The following is a 22,906-nucleotide window of genomic DNA, read 5'->3' as shown; positions in this document are numbered from 1 at the left end:
CAGCAACATTGCAGGCAGAACTGTAAATTTCTTGTTAGAGATGCCCCCTGCCTTTACCTGGCCAGCTCTCCCCCCCGGCCAGCCAAGTAATGAAAGTCAACAGAGTGCCTTCCCCTAGGAGGTTCACACCTCCCTTAGGATGTACCCCATGTGAAGAGATAGATAGGTCTGGGCCTCTGAACTTACAAGGCCTAAAGCCCACCAGATTATTATCAAGCCCCTTCTGTCAGGTTCTATTTGCCTCTCAATCAGAAAACGTAATTGTAGCTTAGACAGCACCTTTCTTAGCTCCTCTAATAATGACTCTGTCCTTTGTTCTAGACCCTGTCTAGCACACTTGGGCCTCATTTCTTTGTAATCATAACCTCTAGTCTACCACCAATGGCTCTACCCCCAACCTGTGTGAAATGGACACTATAAGCAACAATGAACTGATCAGCTCCTGTCCTGACTTTAGATGTACAATGTAATACTTTATCCTTTTTAGTATTTGTTGTTGTTGTTGTTCTAGTACTATTGGTTGAACTCAGTAATTAACACACAATTATTCTTATGTGTTTAAATTTTAACTGAAAAGTGATCCCTGTTAAATCTAAGAGTGGAAAAAGAGAGGGAGGAGATGAACAATTTGGAACATGCTCAATCGGACTGGCCGCAAATGGTGGAGTTAGAAATGTGCCAGGGGATTCCAACACAATCCCATCAAGATGGCATGTACCAATGCCATAACACTAGTCCAAGTGATCAATTTCAGCTCACAATTGATAGCTCTGATAGGTCTAAGAGTCAAAGGGATCACACAAACAAGACAAGTATCTGCTAATACTAACTGATAGAATCAAAAAGGGAGAGAAGGATCCAACGTGGGAAGCGGGATACACAGCAGACTCATAGAATGGCAGATGTCCTAAACAACACTCTGGCCTCAGAATCAGCCCTCAAGGCATTCGGATCTGGCTGAAGAGCCCATGAGAGTATAGCAGGCATGGAAAGCCAAGATATCATGGAAAAAAAAAAAAGACCTAAATGAATGATCTCTGTGAGTGAGATCCCAGTGGAAAGAACGGGGCCATCAAAGAAGGAGGTACCCTTCTCCGAAGGGAGGAGAGAACTTCCACTTTGACTATGACCCTATCGGAATAAGATCAAAGTCAGCGAACTCTAAAGGCTTCCATAGCCCTGACAACTCATGACTAGAGCCTAGGGAGATTAATGATGCCATGAACAGGAGTGTCAAATTGTTAAGTCAGCAACAGGAGTCACTGTGTACTTACACCCCATGTGGGATCTGTCCCTAATGTGTCGTCTAAAGCGAAGTGATGCTATAACTAGTACTGAAACAATATTTTTATACTTTGCGTTTCTGTGTGGGCACAAACTGATGAGGTCTTTACTAATTATATACTGAAGTGATCTTCTGTATATAAAGAGAATTGGAAATGAAAAAAAAAAAAACAACCTGGTGTTAAAATGGAAATGGCATTGAAAATGAATTAATTTGAAAAAAAAAATTATGTAGGATCTCTGTCTTTAATGTGCTGTACATTGCTATTTAATGCTATAATTAGTACTCCAATGGTAGTTTTTTCACTTTATGTTGCTATATGGGCAAAATGTTGAAATCTTTATCTAATATATACTAAACTGATCTTCTGTATACAAACAGAATTGAAAATGAATCTTTACATGAATGGAAGGGGAAAGGGAGCGGGAAAGGGGAGGGTTGCGGGCGGGAGGGAAGTTATGGGAGGGGGGAAGCCATTGTAACCCATAAGCTATACTTTGGAAATTTATATTCATTAAATAAAAGTTTAATTAAAAAAAAAAGAGGAAATCCAAATTGCCAAAAGGCACATTAAAAATGTTCAGGATTACTAACTCTCAGGGAAATGCAAATCAAAACCACAAAGGTTCATTTCACTCCAGTTAGAATGGCTCTCCTACAGAAATCAACAAACAACAAATGCTTAGCAGATGTGGGGAATAGGGTACCCTGATACACTTTAAATGGAAATGTAAACTGGTAAAGCCACTATAGAAGACAGTATGGAGATACCTTAAAAATCTGAATATAGACTTCCCATATGACACAGTCATCCCACTCCTTAGAATTTACCCAAGGGAAACGAGATCAGTATACAAAAGAGCAATATGCACCTCCATGTTTATTTCAGATCTATTCACAATAGCTAAGATATGTAATCGGCCTAAATGCCTATCAACTGAATATTGGATAAAGAAATTATGGGATATGTACACTGTGGAATAATATACAGCAGTAAAAAATGAAATCCAGTCATTTGCAACAAAATGGACCTATCTGGAAAACTTCATACTTAGTGAAATAAGCCAGTCTCAAGGGGACAAATACTATGCACTCCCCCTGATCTGTGAGAAGTAACAGCAAACCTAAAACGAAAGCTATAGAATTGAAATTGACACTTTGAGAAACAATGACTTGAAGATTCCTCATTTTGACTGTCAAGAAACAGTTTTTATTTTTATTTTTTATTTTTTCTTCTCTTCATACTCTACGTTGAACTCTTTACTTAACAGAGTTATTCATTTGTATGTGTGTATATAAAGTCAATTGAAAATAGATATCAGTAAAAATAAGAGCAGGAAAAAGGTGGGAGGAGAAAATTTGTAACTGTAAAGCTCTAAAATGCTACCTTAATTGTTAAAGTGATCACATTAACTGTTAATGTGAACATATAAATACCATGAAATTGTAATAATAATAGACAGAATTAAAAAGAAGGCCAGTGCCGTGGCTTAACAGGCTAATCCTCCGTCTTGCAGCGCAGGCACACTGGGTTCTAGTCCTGGTCGGGGCGCCGGATTCTATCCCGGTTGCCCCTCTTCCAGGCCAGCTCTCTGCTATGGCCCGGGAAGGCATTGGAGGATGGCCCAAGTCCTTGGGCTCTGCACCCGCTTGGGAGACCAGGAGAAGCATCTGGCTCCTGTCTTTGGATCAGCGAGATGTGCTGGCCACAGCGGCCATTGGAGGGTGAACCAACGGCAAAAAGGAAGACCTTTCTCTCTGTCTCTCTCTCTCACTATCCAATCTGCCTGCAAAAAAAAAAAAAAAAAAGAATTAAAAAGGAGGGAATGTCCAACATGGAAAGCAGTCCACACAGCAGACTCATAGGATGAAAAGCACTTTAAATAACACTCTGACCTCAGAATAAGCTCTTAAGTCATTCATATGTGGCTGAAAAGCCCATGAGAGCAATTCAGGCATGGAAAGCCAAGGCACTGTGGCAAAAAATAACCTACACGTAGGATCTTTGTGAATGAGATCCCAGTGGAAGGAAAAAGCGTCAAAGAAGAATGTACTTTTCTATGAAAGGAGGAGAGAAATTCCACATTGCTTATGGCCTTGTCTAAATACTGACAGAGTTTGTGGTCACAAAAGGTTTTCATAGCATTGGCAGCTCATGGCAAGAGCCTCAGGTGATCACTGATGTCATAAAGAAGAATGTTAATTATTAAATTAACAACAGAAATCACTGCTCACTTACTCCCCATGTAGGACCTCTGTTCTTAATGAGTTGTACTATGAGAATTAACTACAAAACTTGTTCTCAAACAAGTTTTTACATTGTGTGTCTGTGTGTGCGCAAATTGTTGAAAGCATTGCTTAGTATAGAGTTGGTCTTATGTATATGAAAGTTAATTAATAATTAATCATAATGAAAAAATGATGAGAGAGGGAGTAGGTGGTGGAACAGAAATAGGGGTAGGAGGGTGGGTATGGAGAGGAAAATGACTATAATCCTAAAATTTTAACTATGAAAATTGGATTCATTAAATAAAAACTTAAAAAAAGACATGAACAAAAGGTCAGGTCCATGAGTTCCTTTCCATTTTCATAAGAAAATTAAATATTATCTAAAATCCATGATGCGCTAAAAATATTACATGTTAATTTCATATTTGTGAATCATTATAAATTATTCAATCATTACAGTACTTCATTATAACTGAATTAACTATTTTTATGTGATCATTTTTTTTGAAATCTGCAAATACCACCTATATAAACAGTCAAGCCAAAATTAAATCAACAATGTTAGTAAGATATTTAATGATTTAATATGAAATGTGTGATTGTGTTTATGTATCTAAAAGTAGATTTGTTTCTTTTCTCATATTTAATAAAAGCTAAAAGGTTTAACACTCAAACAAGCTCTATCAGCATTCAGAATCTAGCTGATCTTGGAAAGAAAATGTATCTGTATGGGAGTCTGCTAATACACAGTGCTCAAATCGGAACAGGGTGCTAAAACACTGCATAATCAACAACTGCAGAGAGGGTTTCTGTAGGAAAATAAATAAGCGATTCCAAAAATGGAAAATGTTTAAACCCTAGAAACACTTATAATTGTAATATAAAGAGAGGAAGAAAAGAAGGAGCAAAAAGCAATGAGTCCATATCCCAATATGACTCAAGGAACGAAACAGGAATTATGGGGGCAAACAGGACTTATGGGGGCAGGACAAAGAATATTCAGAGAAAAAAAAAATGGCTATGGTATCCTCACTTGTTAAAGTTTATGACCCATAGTTTGCTTACTTAACAAATTACTATAATCAAAGGAACCAGGATGGATCAGCATGCGGATGTTCTCATTCTTCCTAGACACCATGAGCTGTCCAAGTCGCCTAGACTATGCACTAGTTCAGTGATACCTTTTCCAATTTTGCTTTGTACAGCCATTAATCAGGACTGATTTGTCAACTCTCCATGCCTTCTCAGACTTCTCCAATGTACTTTATGGCACCCATTCTCTGTCATCTGCAGAATCTCACTAATCATCTAATTCCACTTCAAAAATCCCTTCATTGTCCTACTTTAATATAAAATTGCTGTTCATCTTCAACTATTTTTTTCTTTATGACAAACTCACTTTACTGTGTGCCAAAATCATATTAATAGCCATTTTGTTCTTAACTATTGCTCACAAATATTTGCTCCGCATTGTCTTTGTGGAATGAGCCTCACCAGAGAATATTGCCTATTATTTCTTATTTGTCGCTATCTGTCATGGATTGTCTTTCCACCTTAAACCACTGATGACTTTAGCCCGAAATATCCTCTCCACCTTGCTTATTTTTTCTTTGTGGTGATTTTAAAATTTCTTCCACTTCTTTTACTTTAAAACCTTGAATATTCAAATTCAAAACCAGCCCTGACAATGGTAGTGATTTTGGGAGAGAAGCAGCAGCAAATGGAAGTTTCTCTCTCTGTCTCTCTCGCTTTCTCTCTCTCTCTGAGTGTGTGTGTGCGTGTATGTGTGTATAACTGTGACATTTAAATTAATAAATATTAAACAAGAAATAATAAACATTGTTTTAAACAATATTACACATTGTAGTTAACAGTACATATTCCATGACACAATGGGATAAATGTGAAATGTGTTTTTTTTTTTTTCTCAAAATATCATCATCTGAATTTGTTTTCAGCTCTTTATGTTATTCTGGTAGCTAATACACACTTTAGAGTTTTGTGATTCATTACTTTGTAAAACCTGAAGTTCAGTAAGATTTTGAAATATAGCATATAATATTTAAAAATAGTATAAGTAACATTTATCTTTCAAATGTTTGAAATAATTTGAACGTAGAGATAATTTTTCAAAAGTGAGGAAGTCACCATTTAATTTAGGTAATTAAGATTAAAACTGTGTCCTTATAAAAGACAATAATAGCTGTCAGTAAATCATTAAGACTTGATAGGGCCAGTAAAACTAACGGTACCAGTGCGATCTTTTTAAATATTCTATTCCATAACTTCCCATTTCATAAAGTTCTCTACGTGCTGCTTAACCTAACTTTCTTTTTTACTAGGAACAGGGTCACAACCGTGGAAGCAGAGAATTCCTGGCTCTAAAATTTAAAGAATCCACCAAATGGGATGTATGACTACTACTTGATACAAATTATAAAAAAATCATTTTAAAATAAGTGATAGAAATTTGTTTTATACATAAACTATCCTGTTTCATATTCTCATGTTCACAAAATACAAATTATATGTGTACTATATTATCTTTATTTCTTTAAATGTAATAATTGTTTTACACCAATTTACTATTAAAATATATTTTCAAATGTCTTTTCACATTACTACAAGCTAAACTTTTTAAGTCAAATTATTAGATAGAATTGATCTAAGAGATTTGAAAGTCAGCAACTCAATTACCAGTTTAATTAAATTCTTGTTTTAACCTAAAACTGGGAAAACTCTCAAAAGAAATATATTTAGAGTAGAAATAAATGGGATATATTTACAGAAATACTAGGGTAATATAATCCACATAGATTATTTGCTTAGATATAAATTTTATGTTTGAAAAACTCAGTGCTTTAAAAATTCAATGGTTTATAAAATATTGCTACAGTATATGGATAATTTAATACTACGCTGAAAGTTAGAAAACTATTTTATGGCAGATAGTCATACTTTTCTAATTTTTCTCTTTATACCCTACTATTTTATATTCTGGATCTTTTCAGCATATACACACCTTGCATGCCTCTATGACGAGGTATGAGAGCTCAGCTTCTTCAAGAATTTGAAACTAGGGAAGCGTATTTTAAGGAGTTTTGCTTCCATATGTGCTTTCAGTTTCTATCAGAAATTCTATGTAGATTTGCTCTTAAATGCTTTTAAATATTGAGTTCCTTAACTATTTGGATTTAGTTCCGTATTCATTCCTTGTGAATATTGAGTCTGTCATATCAGGGTACTTTTTGATAGCAAATGACACATCTTCCATTTTCACTGAAATAGTCATTATGCTGGACATAATGACATATATACAGAAAGAATTCAGTAAATATTCTATATTTCCAGAGCACAGTAAAATACTCTCAAATTTCTGTTTCACTCTCAAATTTCAAGACTATTTTTTTTTTTACAAAAGATACACTACTTAGCCACATCCAGATGCATTTACAATGTTGCCAAGCAAAAGCCTTAGAATATAAACACCACATCTGTGATTATTTTACAATTTACTATATATGGGTGAAATGGCCATTTTTCCATTCAAATAATGTTTATAGCCATTATCTAAATTTCCACTAAACTAGGGTATTTTTGCTCTTCATTTGTTAAACTTCTTATTTGGTAAACTTTTAAATGTTTTTATTGTAATGCAAATTTAAAATATGGTATTGCAAATCTGAAAAGAAGACAGAAAGAAAGGGAGAAGGAAGGAGTGTGATAGGCAGAGAGGATGGGAGAGGGAGAGAATATCATTATGTTCTTAGAATTGTATCTACAAATCACATTGAAAACTAATTGCAAATTAAAATTTAACAATTAAAAACAAACAAATCATATGCATCTTAATGCAAATGGTGGGAGTCACATTATTATGATGTGTCCATATAGGTACAGCAATTGTTTAAAGGGACTACTCCAGTGGTTTATAAAGGGTTAGGCTAGACTTGGGTGGGGCTGTAAGTATATAGGAAACCTCTGTACTTTCTGCTCAACATTGTCTACCAAGAGCTTGAGTAGCCAAAGAAATGTAAAACAAAAAATAAAATCAGAGAATCAAGATATAATATTTCAACACATACTTGTAACAAAAACAACATAATATTGGCACAAAAATACTTAGACTAATGGAAAAAATAGATTCCAGAAATGAATTTACACATTCACAATCAACTGGTCCTTAACAAAGGATGACAAAAGTATACCTGGGAAAAAGGACATTCTCTCCAATACAGGGTACTGTGAGAAATTTTTTTTTCATATGACAAGCCTTGACCTTTGACTCACTTCCCAACCCACCCCTCCACCAAAACTCAAAAATGGATCAAAAGTATAAATGTCAAACCTGACAATTTGAAGAAAAAAAAAAAAAAACTAGAAGAAAACATGGGGAAATACATTGGATATTAACTTACGAAACAATGTTTTGGATAACCTTTCCAAAGATCTAGAAACAAATCTAAAAACAGACTACTGGGACTATGTTAAATTAAGAAGCTTCTGTACATCGGGGGCGGGGGGCAAACAACAGAGTAAAGAGACAACAGACAAATGGAAGAAAATATTTGCAAAGTATTTAAAAAAAGAATCTATAGAGCATTTATAAGGAACTCAAACAATTCAATAACAGAAAATCAAATAAAGCAATTCATAAATGGGAAAGATCTGAACATCTGAGGAACTGCTCAGAAATGCTAGGAATCAAAAAAAGAAAGAAAGAAAGCAGAAAAGAGAGAAAGGGAGGGAGGCAGGGAGACAGGAAGCAAAGAAGGAAGGGAGGGAGGGAGGGAGGAAGGAAGGAAAGAAAAAAACTATCAATATCACTAGCCCTCAGGGAAATGCAAATCAAAATCACAGTGAGAAATCACCTCTCTCCAATGTTGATGAGGCTATAGAGAAAATATTAATATACTGGTGTTGGGAATAAAAACTAGTTTTGCCATTATGGAGAAAAGTATGGAGTTTCATTAAGAAACAAAAAATAGATCCACCATATGACAGAGCTATCTTAATTTTGTGCAGATATCTAAGGCAAATGAAATGCACCTATGAAAAAGATACTTGCATTCCCACGTACATTGCAGCATTATTCACAGCAGTCAAGATATGGAATCAATCTGAGTGTCTGTCAGTGGATGAATGGATAGAGAATGTGATGTGTATACACAGTCACACACTATTCAGTCATAAAAAGCAAATGAATTCCTGACATGTACAGCAAGACAGAACCGGGAGTCATTCTGTTAAGTTAAATGCACGACACATAGAAAGCACACAGACATTATACAGAACTGTTTAAAATATTTATCTGAATGTAGAATAGTGCTTACTAGAGGCTTGGAATGGCGGGGAATAAAAGGGAGTGGAACATTGAATAATGGTGCCAAAACAGAGTTAGATAAAATTAACAAGTCCTGGGACTCACAACACAGTGGAGTGACTATGGCTCATAATAATGTTATATAAGGAACTGGAAAAGAGGGGCTAGCATGTTCCAAACACTAAGAAAAGTTCAGCAAATGGAAATCCTCGCGGCCTGGAATCACCATTTTATACCATATTTATGTGCTGCAACATTGCAGTGTACCCATAAGAATGCACAAGTATTGCATGTAAATAAAAATTGTTTAAAGAGTTTTTAAAGATAAAAAAATAAATACCTGCTTCAAATATACCAAATATAAACACTTACAAGTAAATCACAATAGAAATTTACTCATAAAGTGAATTTAGCTCAATAAAATTAAACAACATAATTTAAATAGAAGGTGTATAGATTAATTATGTGGCAGAAATTCAACTATTGCAAATTCTTGTAGTAAAAAATTTTGTCTGAAATTTCCCTTAAATATGAAGAAATACTTTGTATCAATTAATGTCTTTGATGCATAGGAAGTCTCATCTTTGAATAAAAGAAAGTTTAAATATAAATTAGAAATACATGCATGAGAATTTTTAAAGAATATTTTAGATTTAACTTTCAACTAGAGAGTTAGAAATAAGAAAATATGATCATTAATATATCTGGGTTAATGAGTATAAAAATACTAATTTCATATGCCCATCTCATAATTTTAAGTTTATTTTTACAGCAAAATGAAATTCTAAAGTATACAAAAACTTACATGCTTTGTGAAATTTTTGCTTAACATCATGAATAGTGGATGCCTGCGTCACCTGAAATAAGAAGAGTGTTTATTTGTTTTTGCATATTTGTTTAAGAAGAAAAAATGCTCTAAAATGCTACTTTTTTTTTCTTTTCTTTTTTTTTTTTTTTTTTTTTGACAGGCAGAGTGGACAGTGAGAGAGAGAGACAGAGAGAAAGGTCTTCCTTTTGCCATTGGTTCACCCTCCAATGGCCACCGCTGTTGGCGCGCTTCGGCCAGCGCACCGCGCTGTTCCGATGGCAGGAGCCAGGTGCTTATCCTGATCTCCCATGGGGTGCAGGGCCCAAGCACTTGGGCCGTCCTCCACTGCACTCCCTGGCCACAGCAGAGAGCTGGCCTGGAAGAGGGGCATCCAGGACAGGACCGGTGCCCCGACCGGGACTAGAACCCAGTGTGCCAGCGCCGCAAGGCGGAGGATTAGCCTAGTGAGCCGCGGCGCCGGCCTAAAATGCTACTTTTTACATTTGTAGGCTCAGTGTGATTTTTAGATACAAAACTAAGAAAATAATTTATTAGAAAGTAATAATTTTTTGCTTCCCTTTTTACATACTACAATTTTCACTAACATGAACATTACAATCACCAATAATATAACTTTATAAATGGATTTATGTATATAGCAGTAATTGTGTTATTAGGTGAGTTCATCCAAATTTTGTCTGTAATATATATTTTTTTAATTTTTCTACCCAATGTATTTTATTCTGTTTTCAAACTTCTTAAGACTTTCAATTAATATGACTTAACACACAAGAAAGTAGAAAATTTCTAACAAAGGTGTTGATACTGTAAAACTGATTTATAGTATACAAATACTATAAATTATAATAAATATATTACTATAGCAATATAGACAATAGTAAGAAATATTTGCAGCACAAAATATTAAACAAAATGATATGTAAGCACTTTAGTTAATGTTACTAAAACTCTCAACTAAAAGCATTAAAGTTTCAATAACATATATTTGAGGGTTTTTTTTTTTTTAGATTCTTATAAATATAATGGTTTGACCAAATATTTGTTCCTAATCTATTATTTTTTTTTCCAAATCAGAGAAAAATAAAATGACTTTTATGCACCTAAACTAGCTATTTATTTAGTATAATAGCTCCATCAAAGCATCTGAAGCCCCTCCCCACCTCTTTTTTATTATTTCTTTCTTTCTTTAAAGGCAGAATTAGAGAGAGGAAGAGACAGAGATCTTACATCCCCTGTTTCACTCCACAAATGTCCACAATGGCTGAGGCTGGGCCAGCCCGAGCCAGGAGCTTAAGACTCCATAAGGGTCTCCCACACTGGTGGCAGGGGCCCATCTACCCAGGCCATCTTCTGCTACTTTGCCAGACACTTGAAATCAGAACTAGATTGGAAGTGGGACAGCTGTGACTCCAGTTGGTTGTAATGACTTGACCTGCTGAGTCAGAAATTCCAGGCCCTATCACAGTATTTTTTTTTTATTTTCTGACTTTGTTTCTATCAACATTGCTTTTGAATTTTGCCAAACCACTTAGTCCCCTCGTTGCCTTATGAAAAACCCAAACATCGTTCAAAATCTTTAAGATTACTCAAGATTCAACCATATGGACATGCAACATATCAATATAATAATCTAAATTTAAACTTGACAAGTTTCTGCCTATTACATAGTAAATCAGAAAATTGGTGATATCAATTGCATTCAATAGAAATTAAAATTAATTGGTTATAATAAATCTGTCGGACTTAACATGCATAAGATCATGCAGTATGTTTTCTGTTATTGGCATGTTTCACTTCATACAGTGATCTTCATTTCTATTAAGTCAAAAATACATGTTTCTATTTTTATATATGAACATGAAAAATATCTGGCTGTTGAACCATATAAGATGTTTCCTAATCTTTTGCATTAACACATTTGTTTAGTACCAATTATGTATTAATCTTTAAAATTAACAGTAGAATATAAGTTAACTTTCCATTGTTACATAATGGAAGTTTTAAAAATGCATCTGTGTAAATAAGTAGAAAATACAATTATCATTACTGCCAGTAAATTTTTGATTAATTTTATTTATGAGTGCATCCCTGACATTGTTGATTTTGTTTACTCCTGTGTGTATATATATATATATATTTAGATGATAGACACACAAATGAACACAAACAAGTATTTTTCAAAACTGGAGATGAGCAAATTTATTTGATGCAGAAATTATTGAAAATCATGCATTGCTTTTTCATAATTTTCATTTTCCACAAGCTTTTTTGAAAATCATGTATGTGTGCATGTTCACATACAAGATAGTAAAGTATATATAAAGTAATTTATGTAATGCAAATTATATATAAACTATATATACAAATTATATATATATAAATTTATTTATGCAAAGCAATTAACATATAAACTGAATTATGTAAAATGATCAGTTTTAAATATATAATTTTATCATCTATAGTTTTTTATCTTTGTCTTTCAAGTGGTTTCTCCTTTATCATCTGTTGAAAACATGCAGATTGGTGCCAGGTGTCAGTGTTTATGTTGGTTTTCAAGATTAATATTTAGGTGACAATATTAATACCAAGTCAAAATACAGGAAGGTCCTGTTATATGGGCACAAATTATGGAATGCTATTAGTTTTTCGATAGATTTTATTTTAGAGGGGTTTCTGGTTCATAGCCATAGTCAAAAGAAAGAAGACAATCTGAAAAAGCCTATATGCGATATGACTAAGAGTATGACATTTTGGAAAAGACTGCATTAAGAAGACAGAATAGGGGCCAGCGTTGTGGCGTAGTGGATAAAGCTGTCACCTGCAGCACTAGCATCCCATATGGGCTCTGGTTCAAGGCCCAGCTGCTCCACTTCTGATCCAGCTTCCTGCTAAAGTGCCTGGAAAATAGTGGAGGATGGCCCAAGTGCTTGGGCAACTGCACACATGTGGGAGATCTGGAAGAAGCTCCCAAATCCTAGCTTCAGCCTGGTCCAACCCCGGTCATTGAGGCCATGACTGAAACAGTAGATGAAAATCTCCCTTATTCTTTTCTTCTTCTTCTTTCCTTCCTCTTCTTCATCTTCTTCTTCTGTGTAACTCTGACTTTCAAATAAATAAATAAATGAATAAATAAATCTTTTTTTTCAAAGAAGATATAAAGATTAGTGGAAGAGAGGATAAAGATGATGGACACGTAAGAGCGAAGGGAATTTTTCAGGCAGTAAAAATAATATTTGTGATACTATATTGATGGATACATGTTAATAAAATTGTGTTGAAACTCAGAATGTGTAACACCAAGAAGGAATTTTCATATAAATTGTGAGCATTGATAATTATAATGAGGCAATACATCAGCAAGTGTAATAAATGTACTCTTGTGGAGGGAAATATTGATAATTGAGTTAGGCTGTACATGTGTTAGGAAAAAGGCATATGTGAAGTCATTGTGCCTTCTGTACATTGTGGCTACGAATCTGAAACATGTGATATGATTGCTTATGCTTTTAGCATCCAAGTAGAAGCTTTAAGAATCAGAATTTTGATCATCTTCTATCTGTTCACTATATTTGGAAATTTTTGGCAATAATGACAAGGGCTGCTCAATGATTTGTTTCTAGATCAGAGGTCAACATCAAGTGACAATTCTTCCATATCAGAAAAAGCATTGCATTTTTGTATTTATATTATTGATAATTTGAAATCATTACCAAACTTAGGATGAAATGTACTGTTATTCATCTAATATTTTATATTATATATATTATAAAATAGTAGCGTTTTTGGATGACTAGGTCAAATCTATTGATTTGATTGATCTCATACCTTATAGTCTTGATAGAAACAGGTTTAAATATATTTTAAAACTTCAGCAATCACCTCAAAATTAAAGTGACTGTTATATATATATATATATATATATATGTGTGTGTGTGTGTGTGTGCACTCATGTGTTTGTGTGCATGTGTGTATGTGTATATATATATATTTATATATAACCTATTTAAAGATTTGTGTGACACTTTTTAAGATAGGGAGAATGTAGAATGAGTTTCAAGCACAAATAATTAGAGAGGAAAATGAGCTGTGGAGAGTCCATGTTATTAATGAATCATTTGACATCAAACCACAGAGATAGAGCCTACAATTATTTCTGCATCATTGGTTCACTGACCTCAGAAATGCTACCTCATAGTGCCAGTCACTGAGAGCGATTGCTTTACTTTTCAAATTCACTTCTGTATGTTGCATGTTTGCAGAAAAATGTGTCCTCAGAAATTAAAGAAGTTTAAAATGCTTTTCATCTTAAAGATGAAGAAAGAACAATGAAAATGTTTTTAAAGGTGTCCAATTCTGTAAAAAGATTGATGATTACATAAATTACTGATCTTAAGTACATTCTACATTCATTATCTCATTTTGGTGATAATGTATAAAAATAAAGAATTATTTATCCAGAAAACAGATCTCATTCATTCTTGTAACTTTGAGCGTAATACATATTTATACTCCAAAATGTAGTTGATTGAATGGATTCCATTTTCCAAGAAATTTTTAAGTACTTTCATATGTTTCCAGCACAAACCTATTTTCATATCTGTAAATTTACAGCTACCATTGGACATTTAACAGGTCTACATGTATATGTCCCAAAAATCTCACATTTAATTATTTAAAAAAGAAAGCTATATGTGACAAACCAAAAACTGTTTTGACTCCATTAATGACATCAATACTTAAAACAGTTTTTTAAGTCAGATTCTTAATATCAACTATAATATGACCCAATAGTATTTAAGAAATCTAATAGTTCCATTGATTCAACTTCACAAAAGTATGTTTACTATCAGCCCACTCTGCTCCTTTAATATTTAATATCACATCCCATAAATCCTAGTGTTTATGGGGCTACATTAGAACAAAGTGGTATACTTGGCACTTGGGGGAATCAACAAAATGGTCATATTATCTGGTAACAAAATATTAAATCAATTATAATGTTTCTCTCACCACCAACATGACCTGTATGCATACTGAATTTATAATCATCATTCATTAATATTAAAACCCCTTGCCTAGGCAGCTTAGCCTCTGCTCCTGATGACACAGAATTGGTGACAATCACATATGATAACAGCACCATTCTCTTCATTGTTTTGTAACTAATGTTTTTAAGAAAATCATTTTTGTCTGACACTTATGCAAGTAGAAACGTTAATGTTCAGTAGTTAGGGCATGAGATTAAATGTAGAATAAATAGTCATAGAGTTTATATTTCAAATCAAAACAATATTGAATGCGAAAAATGTGATATCAATAAATACACCAGGAAATCAGAATAAAGAAATTCATACCAATAAGGAGTTTTATCTCTGTTCTTCCGGAGAAGAACTATGTTCCAATATAACAATTATACATTTTTAAACCTGAATGTTGTTAAATTTTCTAACATCAGTTTCTTTGTTGGATACCACCTATGTGCTATTTCTATTACTTCATTAAATATTAGAGTGTTTAATCAAAGAAATGAGCTTGTTAACTGGATTTGAGTCATAATTAAGATAGTTATTTCATTTTGTTTTAAATGAATGTGTGACAAAGGAATAGCACTGGAGAATATTCATATAATGCTAGCAGTAATAACTAACATTATTGAGCATTAAAGAGTCCAGTACTACTACAGGGTCTTTACACTTAAATAATTAAATTTACACACTGTCTCCACAGTTTATAATATATGATTATTCCTTTATGCAGGTAAAAGGACAATGACATGATTAAGTTGTTTGCCAAGGTCACTTAATAAAGATAGACGTGCAATACAAACATCATAGTCCAAACCTCATCTTGTCCTTAACTACACCAGGTGGAGGGAAGGATAAAATGGGAGTGGTAGATGTGGTGCAGGAAAATTTATTGAGTATTTACTGTGTACCAGGCACTAATTCAGGCTTTGTACAAATAGACTCGTGCTCAACATAAAGAATTTTGTAAAGAACATTGTATGCATTTGCTTTAAAATATGAAAAAATGAAATCACAAAATATGAATATTGTCCAAAAAGGTGCACAGTGAATAAATTAACTAGCTAAATTTAAAACACCTTAACTTAGTATTTTAGACATATTTCATTATATTCATAAGGTTTGACATACATAGACTATTACTTATGTTATCGGAATTATTTTCCAACAACAGCCTAAGAAAATATTATGTTTTTAGAATGCCAGAAATACTGATTGAAAAATAAAAGCAAATAAGTAAATTATGACTATATTTTTTATTACTGCAATAATAATAGGATATCCTATTTGACTTTTCTCCACATTTCTACATGAAACATATTATTTTAGCAACCTACAGCTCAATATTGTGACTGTCTTATGGTTTGTGTTCTTATCATCTCAAGAATTTTAAAAATCCACATAAAAATAGCTCTTAAGATAAAAGGGGTTTATCAAGAATTCTAGAGTGAGAGATGTTTGAATGTTGGTATCTGCAAAAAAGACATAGCATATCATGAAAATCACTGCCTCAGGGTTTGTGTTAAGTCCTGATTGAATTAAGCTCAGATTTTAACAGGTTTTTATTAAATGAACTTCATGAGAAGCAGAAAATAAATATTCAGTGGCACAAAGATTAGTATTGACAAATAAAAGACTCATTTCGACAACCAGTAATTCATCAAACATTCAGCTACAAAAATTTACTAATTACATTAGTGTTTTATTTTTGAAAAGCCAAAAAGCCAATAATTACAGTCAGAAACCCCTAAACATAAAGTAATATAAAATGTTCATTAAAGGGACATTAAAAATATGGAATGGCATTAAAAATAATTGGGAACATTGAAAAGTCAGTTTACAAAAGCAACAGGTAATAATTAACTCACTCTTTTCAAAAAATGATTTGAGAATAATGAGTTTATAAGAAGGTGGAAGTAAAATATTTCTCGATTTAGGTCTATGGTCAGTTCTCACATATAATATCCGTGATCTAGATTAAGTAGGTGGCTCAAAATAACTGCATAAATGAAATTAAGTTCTGATATGAAAACAAGTGCGTGTGACATTCATTGGCCTTTTGTGGCCACAGACTTGTGAGCTCAGGTTACTCATTTTACACTAATGATGTGGAGCCTGAAGTGTTTGCATTTTTGCAGCTCTTCAGTATATAACACATTTATCTTGACCATCATTTCTAACTCTCCAGAGCAGTCAAAAAGCAATGGACCTTCAGTTAAAGCCTGGAAGGTCAAGGATGTAGGGCATTTATGGGAGATAATTTCTACTTTAAGAGACTGCCCTTCACTGTTAGCGATATCCCCATGAGGATCTTTCATTGTGCTAGGACTGTATAACAGGAAAAGATTTCCAAAGCTATTCTGTCTTTTCAACAGAAAAGAAAACTTTCATTCCCTCGGCACCTTATTTATACTTCTATTTCAACTTGTGTAACATTATCTTGAATTGGATAATTTACATGGGATCTTTTTCATTATAATGTTACAAATCTCTAATTGGAAAATGAAATCTTTGGTTTGGTTTAATTTGATTTTCATGTTGGAGACCTCAGTGTCTATTACAGTACCCAGTACCTGGGAGATGCTAAAAGTATGTTGAAATAACAAAGGCAGAAAGAAAAGAGAGAGGGAGGCATGGTGAGATGAAGACTGCAAGAGAAAGAATCAATATTCCAGGATTACTCCCCTGCAAAATTCTCTTATAGGTACTTGATAATCACCTGGATGTATTTTAGAGTTAATGTTATTGATAAATAGATAAATAGTTTTCAATGAAGCCTTGTGTTCTTAATTAATAGCTATGCAAATATCAGTTTTCACAGAAGATTGTAGGATGCTTGGAATTCCATTAAGGTCCCCCTTGTTGCTTGTATGAACTCACACACTGAAGCCATTAGCAGAAAGCTGAAATGGAATGCAGTCTGCACTTGAACCCAGTTGTTCCTCTATGGGATATGGTGGTGTCCTAACTGTTGATCCAAGTGCCTGTGGGTGAATATGTCATGAACGTAAAACCAGAGCACATCATATCCAGGTTCTTCCTGGATCTCGTTCTCATTATTGTTCTTTTGTTAGACAAGGCAAAATATAACTCTCAATGGTTTCTGTTGTAAAAATAGACTAATACAGCTTAGAGCTAAAATGATAAATTTTCAGACTAATAAAAATGAATAAATCCTGTTTTCTTTGTAAATTTTCTTCTTAATTAGAACAAATTAGGACATATGTTGTGAAAAAGAGAAATGCTAACAATTATGGAAGAAAAAAAATACCATAATATGCCATTAAAGGAAAGTTGTTGTTGTTATTGTTGTTATTATTATTATTATTAGATCAAGATCCAGTGAAGACAGTTGAAAAGCTGGGAATACATGCTTAAAATATAAATAAGCCTTAGATAAAATTTCTGGTCTAGGGAACCAGCAGTGAAGTGATTTTTTTCAGCCCTGGTATTAAGGGCATTTTTTAAAATTTTATTTAAGTTGTACATATTTAATATATTTCATATAAACAGATTTAGGAACATAGTGTCACTCTTCCCTCCCCTCTTTCCTGCCCATGTTCAAATTAATCCTCCTGCTCCATTTTGCATTCCCACTTGTAATTTTTACAAATATCTATTTTCAATATTCTTAGTAATTATACAGTTAAACCTACTCTAAGAAAAAGAGTTTAATAAATTGTATGAAAAGAAAAACAAATAAACAAATAAAAAACATACTTACTCAATGGTAGAGACAAGGTCTATAAACAATCATCAAATCTTAAAATGCCTATTATAATCTAATACATTATCTTTCAGGTATTCTATTAGTTACTACGAATCAGGGAAAAGATATGATATCTGTTTTTTTGGGACTGGCTTATTTCACTAAGTATAATGGTTTCCAGTTCCATCCATCTTGTTGCAAAAGACAGGATATAATATTTTTAATAGCTGAGTAGTACTCCATAGTGTAAATATATATATATATACATACATACATATATTATATATTATATTATATACTATATTATATATTAAATACGTTATATACTATATATATGTGTATGTGTGTGTATATATATATATATATATATATATATAATTTCCTTATTCATTTAACAGTTGATGGACATCTGGGTTGATTCCGTATCTTAGCTACTCCTTACAGAAAAATTTATTCAAAATGGAACAAAAAAACATAAAATTATTAGATAACTTTGGGGAAACTCTGTAAAATATTGGTATAGGCAAAGACTTATTGGAAAAGACCCCAGAAGGACAGGTGATCAAAGCCAAAATTTACAAATGGGATTACATCAAGCTGAGAAGCCTCTGTACTTCAAAAGGAACATTCAGCAAAGTGAAGAGGCAACCAACAGAATGGGAAACAATATTTGCAGACTACACAACTGATAAAAGGTTAACATCCAGAATCTATAAAGAACTCAAGAAATTCAACATCAATAAAACAAACAATCCAGTTAAGAAATGTGCAAAGGACTTGAACAGGCATTGTTCAAGAGAGGAAATTCAAATGGCCAACAGACACCAGAAAATGCTCAGGATTACTAGCAATCAGAGAAAAGCAGATCAAAACCACAATGGGGTTTCACTTCATTCCAGTTAGAATGGATTACATACAGAAATCAACAAATGACAAATGCTGGCAAGATTGTGAGGAAAACATACGCTGGTCCACTGTTGGTGAGAATGCAAACTGCTTCAGAAACTGTGGAAGACAGTGTGGCGGTACCTCACAAATCTAAACAGACATACCATATGATCCAGCCATCCCACTCCTGGAAATTTACCCAAGCCAAAAGCAATCAGCATATGAAAGAGTACCTCCATGTTCGTTGCAGCACAGTTTGTAATATCTAAGTTATGAAATCCAGAATACTTCTTCTGTAGTGAACCAGAGGATGAAAATATTTTCTCCTCTCCTCTCTTTCCCCCTCTCCCCACCTACTCTCCTCTCCCTCTCCCCTTCTCTCCCTCTCCCTCTCCAATCCTCTTCCCTTCCCTCCTCTCCTCTCCCTCTCCCCTCCTCTTCCTCTCCCTCTCCCCCTCCCCACCTGTCCTCCCTCTCTCCTCTCCCTCTCTCCTCTTCCTCCACTCCTTCTCCCCTCCTCTCCTCTCCCTCCCTTCCCTTTCCCTCCCCTCTCCTCTCCTCTTCATTTCTCATCCTTTCAAATAAAAATAAAAATTAATGTATATAGATATGCAAGTATTTATTGCACAATAACACCTAAGGTACTTGATGTATTTGAATCATGACAACATTGGAAAGTTGATGTTATGTCATCTAATTCAGTGCTTCTCAAGCCAATTTGGATGAAGTACAATTTTCTCAATTTCTATTTTTAGAAAGATTGATTTATTTATCAGAAAAGCAGAGTTACTACTCTTTCAAGTGGCTGTGATAGTTTAAAAATGCTCATCCTTACATAAAGAATACAATGGATATTTGAACCAACTGTTAGTGGATGATTAATATCTTGGCTTGTAGGAGATTAAAACTGTCATGCAAAGGACTTGTCATCAAACTTGAACCACATGAATTGGGCAGATCATGATAGAAGAAGAGTTAAGCAAGGCAGAAGAGTTAAACCTCAAAATCAAAGAATGGAAATGGGTCCTGAGAATCAGCATTTCCTTAACCTTTCTAAGCTTTGATGGACATGAATTAACTAGCAGAGAGCCAAGCAAAATATATGTAGCTTCAGAGTGCATGCTATTTAGCTTGTACTTCTTTATAGCTCAGTAAATTCTAAAAGTATTCTTTTGCAGACTAAGTAGAACCAAGTACAATGGAAGGCACCAAGCATGACCTTAGTCTGTCGCTGTTAATTTGTCTTAGAAAAACAATCTCATGAGCAAAAGCACAAATTCATTCTTTTTCATATTTGTAAATTTGAACTGCTAAGAATCCTGAAGCAAACAACCATAAATGAACAAATATTATTTTTTCCTCTATGTTTCATGTCATTATTATGAAATAATTTATCAAATTACAAAACAGAAAGAAAACAAAAAATCCAGTTCTACTGAGAAATCAGAGGTTGGGACACAGTATGTTGTATGTCCTAGAGTGTTGACTGCGCACTGAGGGATAAAAAGAATCCAAAGTTAATCCCCTATTTAGCCTGTGAATTTCTAGGGAACTTTGCCACTTGACATGCAAATACCATGACTCTCTTAGCTACATGTGAGTTTCCTACACTAAATCCTCATCTCTAAAAATTTATGATTTTCTGAAAGTTCAATTTTTTGCAATTTAATTAACACCTGGAAATGTAAAAAATCCCTGTCTTTACATCAAATAAAATCTCAAAAACAAACACTTTAAATGTATGAAGGAAGTAATTAACAACAGATTAGTTTCTCATCACTTTAAGGTGCAAATCCCTGGCGTATTTAATTTCCCTTTCATCCGTTGCCTTGTTTGCCCTGATTTAATTATGCCTTTGTAAATCTCGAATTTTTGATAGTGAGTTATGTCAGTAACTTTTGAATGATAATTTTATTTTTTATTTGTCTTATTCATGTTTGATATTTTTTTAAAAATCCCAAAACTTTACTGAGATACTAAGCAAATTATACCATTCACAAAATTGCTATGTCAATGTCTGCTTTACATTGTTCATATTCATCATTTATATAAAACCCCAGTGAAATACAGAAAGCCATATGGTTTAAGTAGCATAGATTCGGTTTTGGACCCTTAATGGCTATTAGTGAGCAGAATAAACTTGTAAAAGTTCTAATGTTTCCTTTCCACATGTAAATGAAACTTAACTTGCCAAATAATAGACCACTTAGAGTGTAATAGTCACTAAATATGAACATATGTATGTATAATGTTTTTGCAATGAAAAGCAGCAGCAATTTCATCTACTTTCCTCTTACCTAGAAACCTAATATACATGGCTGCATGGAATAAGTTATTTAACATAACTTTTGCAAGAATAACACATAACTTATTAAGCATTACTGGAAAGCAAAATAAATTAAGAAACATACCCTTTTGTTAAAAATAGCAGTTTTTCCATAAGTGTATTTGCAAGCTGATGAAAAATTCAAAATATTTGGAGTATTATACGTGCATTTGTATGTCTAAAATGTACATATATGCTCATGATTTAAGTTTCTAACCAAAGAATTATGTATCTTTCCTTTCCTTAGTGACATATCTCTAAAGATGAATATATGTGGATAGCTTATTAACATGACATTCTTTTTAGTAACTTGAAGACTGTAGTGTGTTAGTTATATTTTAAAATAATTAAACCAGGTCAAACAACATTTTTACATTACTACCAGATTTATCATATGAAGCAAGTACTATCATGACCAACATCTGTGACTTTTACTTTCTCTTTTCTGCAAACCTACTAAAACTCTATAACTTCCTTACACAGAGAAGAATTTGAAAAGAAAAGACTAATTTATTTATCATGTAGGGTGAGAAGTTGAACACTGGAAATTTCACTTAAAGACAATGGAAGAAAATAGCCCGCATCCGTACCATTTTATGAATTATTTTGTAATAACATAAGTTATAGTGAACATTTCCTGAAACAGTTATTTCCTGCACTGTTGATCTTAAAATTAAATGTAATAAGAATATATTTAGTACAGTCTCTCAACACTTACTCAAATCATAAATAATCCTCAGGACAGACAAGAGAAATTTAAGGAAATAGATAAAACTCACCTTATCCACAATACATATCTGTGTTCTTGTTTGAGCATCAAGTATTTCAATCTCAAAGTGAGCAGTCTTTGCATGTTTGACTGCTGGAGTTGGTCTCAGAGGGCCTGCTGACAGTATGAATTGAGACAAAGAGTGAAAATTTCTCATGTCATTCTTCAGTATGGACCGGGTAACTCCTTGGAGAAATAATTGTCTCTTGCGTTCTGAAGCAAGGGACCTGTGCCTTTTGAACATTGTGCAAACTAACAGGAGAAGCTGTCATGTCAACAGGAGCCGTTCGCAGTATGTCCCCTCCTCACCAGTTAAATACTGCTGGCGAGGGCCTCAGAGGTCAAGTGGCATGCCATTCCAAGAGTTCAGTTTTATTTAGCAGACTTGAAAACAATGATGGATCTTTTTCTATATATAACACTCTATCACGAATTTCTGCAATGTAGCATGTTACTTTACCAGCATTTGAATTATTTCTTGCTTTATCCTTTTATCTCTGCTTCTGCTTCTTAATATTAACATT

At 33.5% G+C, this 22,906-nt stretch overlaps 1 protein-coding gene across 1 annotated transcript in view; it reads right to left on the bottom strand.

The window, feature by feature from the left end:
• The window catches only part of TECRL (trans-2,3-enoyl-CoA reductase like), an 85,207-nt gene extending 62,548 nt beyond the window's left edge, over positions 1-22,659 (bottom strand). Inside the window, exons 1-2 of the mRNA XM_062199267.1 lie at positions 22,393-22,659; positions 9,643-9,694 (exon numbers count right to left, since the gene is read on the bottom strand). Coding sequence (XP_062055251.1) covers positions 9,643-9,694; positions 22,393-22,626 — 286 coding nt within the window. The 5' untranslated portion in view covers positions 22,627-22,659. The remainder of the gene's footprint in view (positions 1-9,642; positions 9,695-22,392) is intronic.
• Between the last annotated feature and the right edge of the window lie 247 nt (positions 22,660-22,906).

This window comes from Lepus europaeus, chromosome 8 (assembly GCF_033115175.1).
Source record: "Lepus europaeus isolate LE1 chromosome 8, mLepTim1.pri, whole genome shotgun sequence".
NCBI classification, from domain to species: domain Eukaryota; kingdom Metazoa; phylum Chordata; class Mammalia; order Lagomorpha; family Leporidae; genus Lepus; species Lepus europaeus.
This window is presented reverse-complemented; position numbering and strand designations above follow the sequence as displayed.